This window comes from Crocodylus porosus, unplaced genomic scaffold (genome assembly GCF_001723895.1).
Source record: "Crocodylus porosus isolate Cpor-Errol unplaced genomic scaffold, CroPor_comp1, whole genome shotgun sequence".
Taxonomy (NCBI): domain Eukaryota; kingdom Metazoa; phylum Chordata; order Crocodylia; family Crocodylidae; genus Crocodylus; species Crocodylus porosus.
Genome location: NW_017728914.1, coordinates 709162 through 721813, shown reverse-complemented (window position 1 = coordinate 721813; position 12652 = coordinate 709162). Strand labels below are relative to the sequence as shown.

At 47.0% G+C, this 12652-nt stretch overlaps 1 protein-coding gene across 3 annotated transcripts; it reads left to right on the top strand.

Moving 5' to 3' along the window:
• Positions 1–1009: 1009 nt before the first annotated feature.
• TMCO6 (transmembrane and coiled-coil domains 6) lies at positions 1010–12384 on the top strand. 3 transcript variants are annotated; one of them, XM_019534779.1, is made up of 12 exons: positions 1010–1091; positions 2226–2347; positions 2602–2711; positions 3714–3897; positions 5859–5963; positions 6492–6577; positions 6805–6921; positions 7874–7985; positions 8114–8291; positions 9349–9443; positions 11469–11636; positions 12100–12384. In XM_019534779.1, exons 1-12 carry the CDS (start codon positions 1010–1012, stop codon positions 12268–12270), a joined length of 1530 nt encoding a protein of 509 aa, XP_019390324.1. In that variant the 3' UTR covers positions 12271–12384. The 3 variants fall into 3 exon arrangements, with proteins under 3 accessions (XP_019390324.1, XP_019390325.1, XP_019390326.1); XM_019534781.1 differs by lacking the exon at positions 1010–1091 and adding an exon at positions 1181–1314; XM_019534780.1 differs by lacking the exon at positions 6805–6921.
• The last annotated feature ends 268 nt before the right edge of the window (positions 12385–12652 follow it).

Sequence of the window (12652 nt, the reverse complement as noted above, 5' to 3'; positions counted from 1 at the left end):
CCTTCAAGAGCAAATTGGATGCTTAACTTGCTGGGATCCTATGACCCCAGCTGACTTCCTGCCCTTTGGGCGGGGGGCTGGACTTGATGATCTTCTGAGGTCCCTTCCAGCCCTAATGTCTATGAAATCTATGAAAATAAAACTGCACTTTCATTGTAAAATACCATCTTGATGATATAGCCAAAATCCAGACTTGATTCTCAGATTCCCCAGGTAAAATGATGTATGCTAGTATGGCAGCAGAATAAACACCTCTTAGGCCTGAGGGATATATGGTAATGTGTGTTAATACACTGTATGGTATCCATATTCCCCATAGCAACTTTCTGTCTTGTCCCATCCCATATTACAAAAGCATATGAAAAGGAGACCTCCTGTGGCAGAAAATTACAGCTGCAGCTTGTAAAACCTTGTGTATATTCTCTGCAGTGCCCTAGGTCTGTAGGGCCTTCCTGTGTCTTGTTTTCAGGTAGGAGACTCAGTTCCTTCCTCAGACTTTTCAGCTTGTCCTGCTAGTATGATGAGACTGCCTGGGGCTCTCCTTTTCCCAGCTGTTTCTGTAGCTAGGATTACTCCAGTTCCCACAAGGGTACAGGAGAATCATACAGCCTACCTTTTGCTCTAGCAGCCAGGATCATCTCCACTCTTGTCCATCCCTGACAGTCAGAATCACTTCTCTGCCTGTTTGATCTCCCTTTCCACCCTCAGATTCAAGATCCCACCAAACCTGCAGGTTGTTTGCACCCTGATAGCCAGGCTCACACTCATGTCCTCACGCCTCATCTGTGCCCCCACGCAGGATTTAAGAGCAGACAAGGCTCTTTGGGTGAATCGAATATCTTTTATTAGACCAGCCTACACCCCTGTAACATGGAGGAGTTCAAGGGGAAAGTCAGTGAAAAGTCTGAGGACGGGCTGCTCCCAGGCCCCGGCCCACCGGCTCCCGGAAGTGCGCGGCTCTCTGCTGCCGCCGGCGGCTTCCTGCGGGGCGGGGCGCCTCGGCCGCGGTATGTGGGGCCGGCGCGGGAGGCGCGGGCCCGGGGCCGGCGGCCTGGAGGAGTTGCGCGCCCGGCGGCGCCAGCAGGAGGCAGGTGCGCGCGGGGCGGGAGCAGCCCCCGGGGCCGCGGGCCGGGCCGATCCCGTCCGATCGGATCCGGGCAGCGGGGCCGCCTGCCTGAGGCCGGCTCCGGAGAGGGGCTGCTCCAGTTGCCCGGCTTCTCTCCGCGCCCACGCGGGGCCGCCGCTCGTGTCTGTCTCGGCCAAGCAGCGCGGGCCTCAGGCCGGGTTTAGCTGCGGCGGGAGGCGGCTGCTCTGGTGCCCGGCTTTCCTTGCGCCCGTGCCTGCGCCATCCTGCGCCAAGGCCCCATGGGCTGCTGCCCGCCGGGTCCCCCACCTGCATAATCGCACCCCCTTTGGCCTTTCTGCCAAGACTCCCTCAGTCCCCAAAGGTTCTGGCCCTCTTCCTTTTCCTTACCTGCCTCCAGTTTGACTTGGACCAGTTACATTTGGCTCCTTGCTTTGAGGCCAGCCTTTTCAGCAGGTGTGCTACTCTGATCCCCTACCCCTGCCCAAGCTGTTGCTCTGCTTTTTGCTTCCTTCCCTGTGCTCCCTACCTGATTTGGGGCAGGGATCAAAAACCAAAGCAACATCTGTCACTGTGCTGCCTGTTTCCTCCCCCAGTAGCCGTATGCCATACACAGAGGCTGCCTGTGCCATGGGTTGGCTACCCCTGATTTACATTATGGCTTGGTGGTAGTGATAATCTGGGCCTTCTTTTCAGCATCCTTTGACTCAGAAACTCTAAATGCCTTTCTTACATCTGCAAATATGCCTCCATGTCTTCTGTTTTGGTTCAGAACTCCAGCTTGCCTCTGCTGTCATCCCTGAACTTTTCCCATCTCAGTAAACCAGCCTTTCATTACCTCCATTATATCCAAGTATTCAGATGCCTCAGTTCTGCCTTTGCTGTCCTGACTTGCAACTCCTAAATTTATGCCCAGACTCAGACCTCCCTTTCCAGTGTGTGCAAATTCTTCTTTTATTTATTTGTAGAGAATGCATAAAGCCCCTATCCTAGATGTCTTTTGCTAAATTATACCTACTGACGCACAGGAGAAAAACAGCAGCTTCTCCTAGTCACAGAAGAGCTCGTGCTTCAGTCGGGGGAAACTTGACTTGATCTGGAATGCTCTGTTGTCTGCAATCAGTGATTGTTTTGTTTGTAGCTCTGAGAAAGGCCCGGAAGCAACAGCAGTTGATTAGCAAGAGACTTCTGCGGGAAGATACGCAAAATGGAGAAGAGAAAGCTGGTATGGAGATCCCAACAGATCCTCTGTCAGAGCAAGAGGTATAGAATTTATATATTTTGTTTTTGGTTCCTTTTCTGTTGATAAATTAGGCTTGTTTAGCAGTTTGAATTCTAAAAAAATTAACAAATGCTGCATAAGCCTGAGACATAGCACATAAACACACCCTTTGAATTTGTAATGACTACAGGTGATCATGTCTTCAGTTTCCTCACATCTGGAGAGAAGGATGGGGCTTTAGACTTTTACCATAGAACTTTGTTGGAAATTTACCCAGCTTCTTGCTTTCTGCCAGGTGTTGCAGCTGCTTCAAGATATCCAGAAGGGAACAGAGGAACGGAAGAAATCACTGAGTTGCCTTCGACAGGCACTGCAGCACAAAGAGACACAGCAGAAATTTGTCAGGTTAGTCAGTCTGTGTTTCTGTGTTTACACCCTGCTGTCACAAATTTAAACTTATCAAGGACCAGGCTAGCCATGAGCCATTATATCCACTCTATTAGCAACCATTGCAAGGACAGTCTGTGCATCCACTTAGATGAACCTGGCCTACGTGTCCTGTATAGCTGGGGTCACTGTAAATGTTTCAGTGAACCTGGGGACTTTGCTATGGTAAAAAATGTGGCTTATTTTAAAAAATGCATTAAAAAAGGCATCTTTTATGTCATGTCTTCCATGTTCTGTTGAGAACAAAGCTTGCAAGGACCTCTAGAGACTGTGTCATGGGTGCCATTGTGCTCTGCTAGGCTGCTTACAGGCAGGCCTGTGCTGTTAGATGTCTATAGGAACACAGTGGGTTGTGAGCTGCAGGCTGACTTGTTAGCCCATCTAGGTTGACAAAGGGAGGCTGAGAGCTTTGCTCTAGTTCTCTCTCCCTAATTTTAGCTTTCAGGACAATATTCTGCAAAGGGTTTCTACAAGGCCCTTCCTCTTAACTGGGAGACCTGGGTGCTGAACTCCCCTGTCTACATTGCCCCTGGTTTGCCTTGGGTTTCATTCTGTATATCTTCTTATGGGGGTTGTTGTCCAACCCCACAACTTCCCTCTGATTACTCAGTACTGCGAATGTCACATCACCCACTTGTGACAAAGTGACTTTGGAAACAGCAACTTTGGCCTCAAGAAAAAGGAAAGAGTAAAAGTGGGAGGAGGAGAAAACACGGAAAAGGAGAGGGATGGAATCAGTAACCAAAGATTGGGCCAGATTCATTTTAGTGTAACTGCAGTGAAGTCAGAGCTTTGGCCTTTCAGCTGAAGGTACTTAAAAAATGGTCAGGCCAGCCATGAACTGGGCTGGGGCTTAGTGCCTGCTTCACGGGAGATACTCTATCCTCCCCTTTGTGGGGAGTAGGGTATGAGGAGTGTGTGGGGAAGCAAAAGCAACAGTGCTGTACTTGGATTTTTCAGGTTAGAGGGCAGCATGCGGGTGCTAATTGGGCTGTTCACCAGCAGTCTGGCTGACGTACAGATGGAGGCAGCTCGCTGTCTGCATGAACTCTCACACTCCAGTGATCCTGCTGTGGCTGAGGCATGTTTGCCAGCAACTTCCTATCTCCTAACCTACCTCTCGGGACACAGTATAGAATTCACAGTAAGATACAAATCTTTATTTTGCTATTATTCTTGCTTCTTTTGATTCTTTGCTATTGGCCATATGCAAGCCAAAATGGTCTCTACTACAGCCCTGTAACTGCCCTCAGTTTCAGTACTGAGCCAGAGAGGTAGAAAGGTACAGGTCCTAGTGTGTAGTGATCTATTATAAGCATGGTAATTACTGTACTCCAGCAGACTCCAGCATCATTTGTATTGGTGTCCCCGTGCTGAAAAATGGGAGCAGGCCCACTTTTAACTAAAGCTTGTTCAACGAGCTATAGTTAAAAGCACCCCAGCAACCATTTTTCAGCATCGGGACACTGATGCATGTGACACTGGGTGCTTTTTAATTAGAGTGGCTCTTGGAGCCGCTGTAATAAAAGCGTTCCCCACCTTCCACTCTTGGAGCACGTGTATGAATGCCCTTTATGGTTCTGCATCCCAGGGTATTGTAAAAATGGGGAGAGGTGAACACTGAGGTTGCAAAATCTGCATATAAGGCAAAATGATTTTGGCCAGTTAAAATTATGGGGGACTTGCTGAAGAATGGGGCAGCAACATTAATAAATGCAAAATTATACACACTGGAGGGAGAGCTGTTTTATGCATACACCATGTAGGACTCAAAATTAACTATCAACTTGGGAAAGGGACATGAACATCTTTATGGACAACTCAGTGAAGACCTCTGCTCAATGTGCAGTTGTAGTCAAAAAACAAACTGGATGTAGGGCTGGAAGAGGCACCAGATAAGTGGTAATACAGGCAAGTGTGTAATGCTTTTGTGTAAGTAGGTGGTGCATCTTCATCTCTCATACTGTGTGCAGCAGCAGTCCCTACTTTGCAGAAAGAAGATTGCACTAGTGGAGGGGTCTCAGAAAAATGTTGGTTAAAATGACCAGGGCCTTGGAAACTCTTTTTCAAAGAGACCTTGAAAAGATCAGGAATGATGGACCTAGTTTCAGCCTCAGAGGAGGCAAATAAGAGAGAGAAAGACATAAATGCATATAAAATAGTGAATGGTTTGGCTTAGTTAGCTGAAGAGCTTCAGTCCTTCCTGGGTCATAACACAAACAGGGGGATGGTAATGCAAACAAGTTCACAGCTGATTTAAAGAAAATATTTTTTCTGCTTTGTGTAGTCAGGCTGTGGAATGTGCTGCTGTTGGATATCATGGAGGCCAGGAACTCAGGAAGAATGAAAGCTATAGACTGTCATGCAGATAACAACAGTGCCTTGAGTTCTAAGATTAAATGCAGCAGCATTGTAACAAGGTTGTGGAATCTCTATTCTTGAATAATTTTAAGATTAGATTAGACAGATACTTGTCTAGGTGGTTTAGACAGGGATGATCCTACCTTGAGCAGGGGGTTGGACTCAGTGTGACCTCCAGAAGTCTCTTTTCAACAGCATTTTGGACAGGATAGAAGACAATCTCATGCTTCAGGGTTTAGCCAGTCTCCAACTACTGAGGATCAGGAGGAGATCTAGTGTGGGAGCTCAACTGTCCCAGCTTTGCTGTTGTGGGGCTTTTTCATGTTTCCTTTGAAGCATCTGGTTCTGACTATTCAGAGATAGGAGACTTGTCTTAGAGCTTGAATCTGATCCAGTCTGACAGCTCCTACATTCCTATGTTGGAGATGAAGGTTGCTACAGTTTTTTAGCAAGTCTTAGGTCCCTGACACGCTGCTAGTATGGCCCTCAGCTAGCCATGACTTCCTGCATAAGCAGGGGAAGCTGCGATCAGTGAAGTTTTCAGTTGGCATTAGTTTCTTTGCCTGCTTATCCATCTGGAGACCATATCTCTCTTGCCTTAGGGTTAGCATACAGGCATCTCAAGGTTCTGTTTTCTGCTTTAGAGAGAATATCTCTATTGCTAGTGGGGCCCCTTTCACCAGGTTGGGCTGGGGCCCTGGTGGCACATAGGGATAGATGTATTTTCTCACACGTGTCTTTCAGGAGCTGTGTTTGTACACACTGGGGAACTTGGTAGTGGAGAGTGAAGCAGTGAGGAAGCAGCTTCTACCTCAGGGCATTATTTCAGCACTGGCCTGCTGTATCCAGGTGAGTGACCCATCTGCTCCACCCCAGATTCTTCCTCTGGTACCTCTTCACATGTCCTGCCAAGCAGGAAGGTGTATTCCCTGTGTAGTAAGTTGCTGTAGTCATGAATAGCTTGTTTGAGTGGCAGAGAGTAATTCCTTCACACAGGCCATTTGCAAAAGATGTCTTCCTGTGGTGCAACTGGGGTGCAGCTTGGAACTGTTATGATTTTGAGTTGCTAGGCTTGCATTTCAAGGGTAACTGTCTGGGATTTGTGCTCTTCCTTACTAGGTCCCTCTAAGTCTCTTATCTGCAGATGAGTATAGAACATTTTTGCCATGAGAGATTTCCCAGAGTACTGGAGGCTCTTGGCAGTGGCTTGACACATTTAAAGCTCCAGTGAAATCAAATGCAACCTCTCCCCTCTGCATTACATTAAGAGCTGTGTTATATGTACTGTCTTGTCCTCTTTCTCTTGTAAAGTGGATGGAGTATCTGATTCTTATTGGGTTTGTTTCACAGAGTTAGCACTATACTCTTTGATTTCAGTCCCCACACGAGGCAGTGCTGGAAGGCCTGGGCTATGTCCTGTCGCAACTCCTGCAGGCCAAAGAAGCTTCCATTGAGATCATACCGTAAGCAGAACGCCCTTCTCATGTGAAGATGAGGCTTGTGGCTGAATACCAGGGATCATGAAGCATCATGTGTCTCAGAGCAAACCCCTAACAAAATCTGGGGAGTTCTGGGGTGGGGTTATCCCTTGTCCTGCAGTTCAGGTGGAATTTTCCACAATGGGGATAGTGTTGCTTGTCTTTAACCCCCCTTTAACAAAAATTCATATTTCTCTGAATTCTGTCGTTAGCTTGGTTCTGGACTCTGCTCTCCCCCAGCACATGCTTCAACTGGTTTGTTCCAACCTGGAGTTGGGTATGGGAGTCGCCGTGGAATTTGCTTGGTGTCTTCATTACATTGTTTGTAGGTAAACATATTATTATGGGTTTGGACCTCTCTAAAGCTGGAAGGGCATCCAGATACACAGGCATGGGTGAAGGTCCTGTCTGTGAGATTAACACTTGAAAGAGCTGATCCTTAGTACTTCTTTCATTTACTCTGTGCTGAGTGCTTTATCTTAGAGACTGGGTCACTCTGTGTGATGCTCTTCCTTTCATCACCTTGGGCAGATCTCATGGGGAGAACTGACTTATGGATTTTTCCCTTACATGCTTCTCTGGTTACATCCAGTTTGGATGGGACTTGTTAGCTGTAATCCCTGTCACTTGTGCTGAGGCCATTTGCAATCTCATGTTACTGACTTTAAACTGAAGACTTTTCCTAGGCTAGTGACTCTCCAGCTTTTTCATCCTGTTATTCTGCCTCACTTGTGTGGCTGTGTGGTCCAGCTCATATCAACTTTGTGCCACTGTTTTCTTCAATCTGTTACTTGGGATTGGTTTGAGATGAGGCCTTCCTTATTGAACTGTGTAATCTTATGCTGCAGTGTCACACAGCTGCTTCAGGGGTATCTCTGACAGCTTCCCAGGCTTAGAGGAAGAAGGCGTGCACAAAAGGGCAGAGATAAATGGATGCATGCTGTGGGTACCAGTCTGCAAAATGAACACTCTCAAACAGTTTAATCTCTAACTTGTTCTTTTTCATGCCCTGAATTTGCTAAAACATTGTTTTCTGGGGATTGATATGTCCCAGCAGCACTCTACTCAGAGGTGAGCTACCCTATGGAGCTTCCCTGTGAGCACAACTCAAAGTTGTTTGTGACTTGAGAGAGTGGAAACAATTTGAACCCCATGTGTTTTGCTAGAGCTGCAGTCAAGCCAGAGAAGGCAACAATACTGGAAGGTGGATAGGGTAATCTGGAGTTTACTAGGTTCTGTGTTCTCTCATTGAATTCTCTGTAATATTCCCTTCCTTTGCAGCTGCGTGAATAATGCCTTGTTAATATCCCAAGGCATCATGTCCACCTTGGTGCTGCTTTTGTTGGAACTTGCTTCTATGGTATCAAAAGCAGTTGCTGATGGCTTGGAGTTGGTAAGTAAAAAGGTGGAGTGGTCACTGGTTGGTTGGCAGAGTTACCCAGTGGGCTCTGTTGTCTGAAGCATTACTGCAGGAGGGGTACAGCTGCTTGATTATCATTGCTGGTTTTCTCACTGTTTTAGCTGATCTGCCCTGTGCTGCGGTGTCTCAGTAACCTACTTGCCGAGGAGATGGAAGGTTGTAACGTGCAGGTCCACGATGAGCGCTTGCTTGTGGCCTTGTTTACTTTCATGCAGTATTTTCTTAACAACCACCTGTTCATCGTACAGGAGTGTCTCTGGCTTCTCAACAACCTCACAGGTGAATTTATCCTGCGCTATGGGTGGTCACCCAACCTAACTGGAAGCTCCTGCACTTGTCAGCAAAAAAACCTGCTAGCATAACTAATAATGGGAGTTCCTTGGATTTGCTCCAAATTAGTCTTGATTTACATTTTTACAACCTCAGAAGGAATAAAGCTTCAAAGAGACCTTGAATCAGAACCTGTGATACTGCAAGTGGCCTTTAAACTAGGACTAGAGTCACATGCATGGAGCTGGTGCCAGGGTCTCTCTTAGGGAAATATAGTAGTTTAAAGCACTCCTGGACAGAACAGGCATTAGCTCACCCCAGCATCACCTGTTCTCTAGATCACGCTCTTTTCCTTAAGCCTGAGAGTTTCTGCCTCTGACAGGTTCTTTGCTATGCTTGATGAGGAGTGTCACTGGCAATTGCTAAGATTTCTTATTTATATGTTCTAAGCTCAGTTATTCTGAGACTGATTCTGTCACAACATGCCTCAACCTATGCAACAAGCATTCCTTTGTGTGCAGCATTCCTTCCCCTCTCCTACCTCGTTCGGTGAAAGCTCCATTTGAGTCACGCCAGCATCATATCCAGGTTTTGTGAATCGATTCTTGGCCTCTTGTGGGCTCAGATCAAGCGTAGTTTATGCTTACCTAGGGAAAATACTGTAATCACCACATTGGCTTCCAAACTGCACTCGGGGAAGACTGCTCTGCTGGCATGGGATAGTACCTGTGTAGGTAATGCATAGTTAACCTTGGCTTTATACCCACTTTATGAAAATGGGAGACTCCTCCCTAGCTTGCTCCTAGGGCCTTATGGTTAAGGGCAAGTGAAGCTCGGGAGCATCCAAACCCCAAGCCTCCGGGCTTGGGCCTGCAAGTAGGATGCCCACTAAAGAATTTGGGAACATCTGAAGCCCCAGGTGGGGGTTGGAGGATGTTTGCCAGTAGTAGGGCCACTTATGGTTCTAGACTAACTCATGGATTTGGAATTGATTTGGCTTGGAATACAGAAACTTAAAAATTATTTATATATCAAGTTTTGTTAATACCTTTCTCTTTTCTCTTAGCTGATGAGCCTTTCTTCTGCTCTGCTGTGCTTACCCTGGACCTTATTCCAGCTCTCCTGCAGCTCTTGCCCTGTTCCCGGATGGTGACTTTGCTGGTAAGGCATCTTTTACAACATAGGAAAAAGTTTTCTTTGGCAAATGTCAAATTACTAGTTGTCTGGGAATGCAGTTATAGACTGTTGCCTCTGTGTGCCCTTGTACCAGGGGTTGAGTCAAGCCAGAAGACAAGTATAGTGTAGAAACACTCAGTACTTCTGTTGTTTGGTTCTGCATGTTATGTTTGGATCAGACATTTTACTGGTCTGACATCAAGGTTGGGGTCAGTGTCACACTCTTCAGCTGGTTAATTACTCTCTGTCTTGTTTATTTTTAAAGGCACACCTCTGATGCTAGTTGTTAGACTCTCTTTAGAAGTCCGATATCTCCTGCCCTTGGAGGCTCTCTGCTGCCCAGGAAGGATGAATTATTAATTACTCTCTTCCTTGAGTCATGGGAGGAGCTGCATTGATGCAACTGCTTGCCTGACTGTTCAGGTTCTAAGCTTTCTAGAATGAGTATTTGGTGTGGATAATATGATATGCCCAGTACCTTCTCTCTCTAAAAGGAGGCTGTCCCAGCTGACTGCATCCGGCAGACTTCCCCAAAATTAGCAGGGACCAACCAGAAGATGCTCTAATTTTCAATTAGTAAAAGGAATAACACTTATTGGGCATGTCTAAGTGAGACACTTACTGCAGAGCTGCTTGCCTGATTAGCTTCACAGTAAACATTTCAGCATCTACACATGCAGCCCTATTAGGGTAAATGAAACTAATAAACTTTTCGGCAGAGTAATACCTGAAAGTACAAGTACTATCCTGCTGTGGACTTTTCATGTGCAGCACTGCTTGTGTAGACACTGACCCATCTGGCTGGGGCACAAGGGTGCTTCAGTCAGGGGGCTGCCTGTCGGCTAGCTCTGTACTGGAGCACCCTTGTGCCCCAGCCAGTCCCTCCAGAGCACATTGAGTCAGGTCAGAGCAGCCCCAGGCTGGCAGGATGACATTCCCCCTCTCCCCCCCACAGTTCCCTGCCAGCTAGGGCTGCTCCAACCCAGCTCAACATGCTGCATTCCTGGGCACATGTGTAAATGCAGCACCTGGGAGCAATAAACTCCAGTGCAATATGTGCCAAAATTTATTCCTGTGCATTAATTAATGTAGATGCAAGTCAGCTGAGAACAGAACAGGACCCAGTGCTTCCAGTGCACTGCTGGGGAAGGAGCAAATTCAAGAGCAGTCTGTGTGAAATGGTTTTTAATAATCTCTAAAAGGTTCTAGAGCTGCAGCATAGTTAGGGTGGGAGGAGGACACAAGGAAACAACAGGCATCCGTGGTAAGCAGACACCAGACTTACTGTATCAGAACTATCTCCTACTCAAGTTTTCCCTTGGGCTGCCTGCCCAAGTGCCATGCAGACAACTCTAGAGGAATATGCTGTAAACATGCCCACAAATGGTGAGGCAATTTCCCTCTGTTGAATCCAGAGAGTCAGGGAGCATGGGGGACAGAGAAATTGGACAGTTCCTGAGAATATTTCCTGCTTCTCCCTCTTTGTTGATATGAGTTATGTTGCCCAGCCTGCACCAGTCTTTGGCAGATAGAAGTGTAGGAAATATAGTTTGAAGTACAAGAATGTTATAACTCAACTTTGCAGCCAAGGGACACACCACACAAGCTGCATGTTGCAGGGGCAGTCCCTCCAGGATCTCCTCCTGCTGTGCAGGCTGTGCCAGCAATATAAGCCCCTCTGCTCTTTGGGCTGTGCCAGTGGCATACAGATGCCCCCTACCCCCTGCTGGACCCACAGCACACAACTCCCTTGTCTTCCACTTCACAGGCTGTGCTGGCAACATAGGTACTCTGGGCATTCTGCTGCACAGAAGTGGGAGTAGTGGCTGTCAGTGCTTGCAGGTCACATGTTAACTGCTTGTGGGCTGCACACTACTAGCAGGCTGCTAATTGGACAGCCTTTTTACAGATGGTTTACAGCCAGAATAACCAGCCATAGTTACCTCAGTGTCACCTGGGTGGCAGTTGTGGAGTCGTGCAGCTTAGCATACTTACGTCTTCTCTCTGTAGGTTCTAACAGTGTTGTGCAACATAGCTGAGAAGGGCTCTGCCTACTGCCAACAGCTACACCAGAAGGTTGTGCTTTCTTCACTGATCAGTACCCTCACCCTCTCTGATGCTGAAGTGGCAGGCCAGTGCCTTGAGCTGCTGCATCTTCTCTTCCTGCATTGGCCAGAGGTACAGCTTGGCTGCTTTTCCTTGTGTTGTCCAAACTAGTGTGTTGTTTAAAAAGCTTTAGTGCATTTAACTTCACCTAACACAGAACAATGAAGCAGAGAATGTTGTAGGGTAAGGTGCTGGTGACACCTGCTGACCTATGCTGACCTGAAAATACAGTCCAGGGAAACTTCTGGTTTTTTTGCCACCACCCAGAACCAGGAGAGTTCTATTTCCATGGGTTTGCCACAGCAATATGAGACCGTTAAACTACCTTGTCTAATCTGAGCATTGCACCTGGATATTGTTGTAGCAGGCATATTATAAATTTAACTAATCCTTAAACCTCATTTCCAAGAGCTGGTAGGATGAGTTGAGTTATATTCAAGATCCGAGGCAGTTCAGTTCCAAAGGCTTCTGTGCAGCCCATGTGAACAGCTCCCAGTCTGGGCTAGCTCTAATTTACTGTCCACTTCTGGAACAGGCTGCTGCTGACTTTTTCAGCCACGCAGGACTGCAGGCCCTGGAACAGCATCAGCACCACCCAGAGCTTCAAGAACGAGTAAGAGCACTCATGGACTTGGCTGCCCAGCCAGCTGCAGCCTCACCCTCTTCCTTGGTTTCTTCAGCTGCTGTACCATCTTCTGTCCCCTAGCGGATACTGCCTCCACACTAGTTACTTTTCTTATTAGTCACCCCACCAGTTTTGTACATCGATAAATATTTTGGAGTTTAATAAACCATTTTATGATGTCCTACTTTCATATTATGATCCAACTGCACTGGCTAATTTCTGATAAAGTATCAGTCTGAAAACTTGAGTGATCTTACAGCCAACTAGCTGGGAGATCAGTAAGTGGTACCTAGGGGAAAGGGTGCCATAACTAAGCATTATTGGCAAGGTTCATTGTATTGGAATTTGAGATTACCCAGCCTAGCACACTCACTACTAGAGGGTAGCTTAGTATTAATGAGAAGCTTTCCCCTTATCCTTAAGTATCTCCTGCCTGCCACTACAGGAAGCTGTTCTGCTCACA

Bases quoted from the DNA above. Each gene is read 5' to 3' on its own strand.
- TMCO6 (XM_019534779.1), top strand. From the start codon at position 1,010: ATGTGGGGCCGGCGCGGGAGGCGCGGGCCCGGGGCCGGCGGCCTGGAG. The intron at 6,922-7,873 runs GTAAACATATTA...CTTCCTTTGCAG, and splicing joins CTTCATTACATTGTTTGTAG to CTGCGTGAATAATGCCTTGT. The intron at 8,292-9,348 runs GTGAATTTATCC...CTTTTCTCTTAG, and splicing joins GCTTCTCAACAACCTCACAG to CTGATGAGCCTTTCTTCTGC.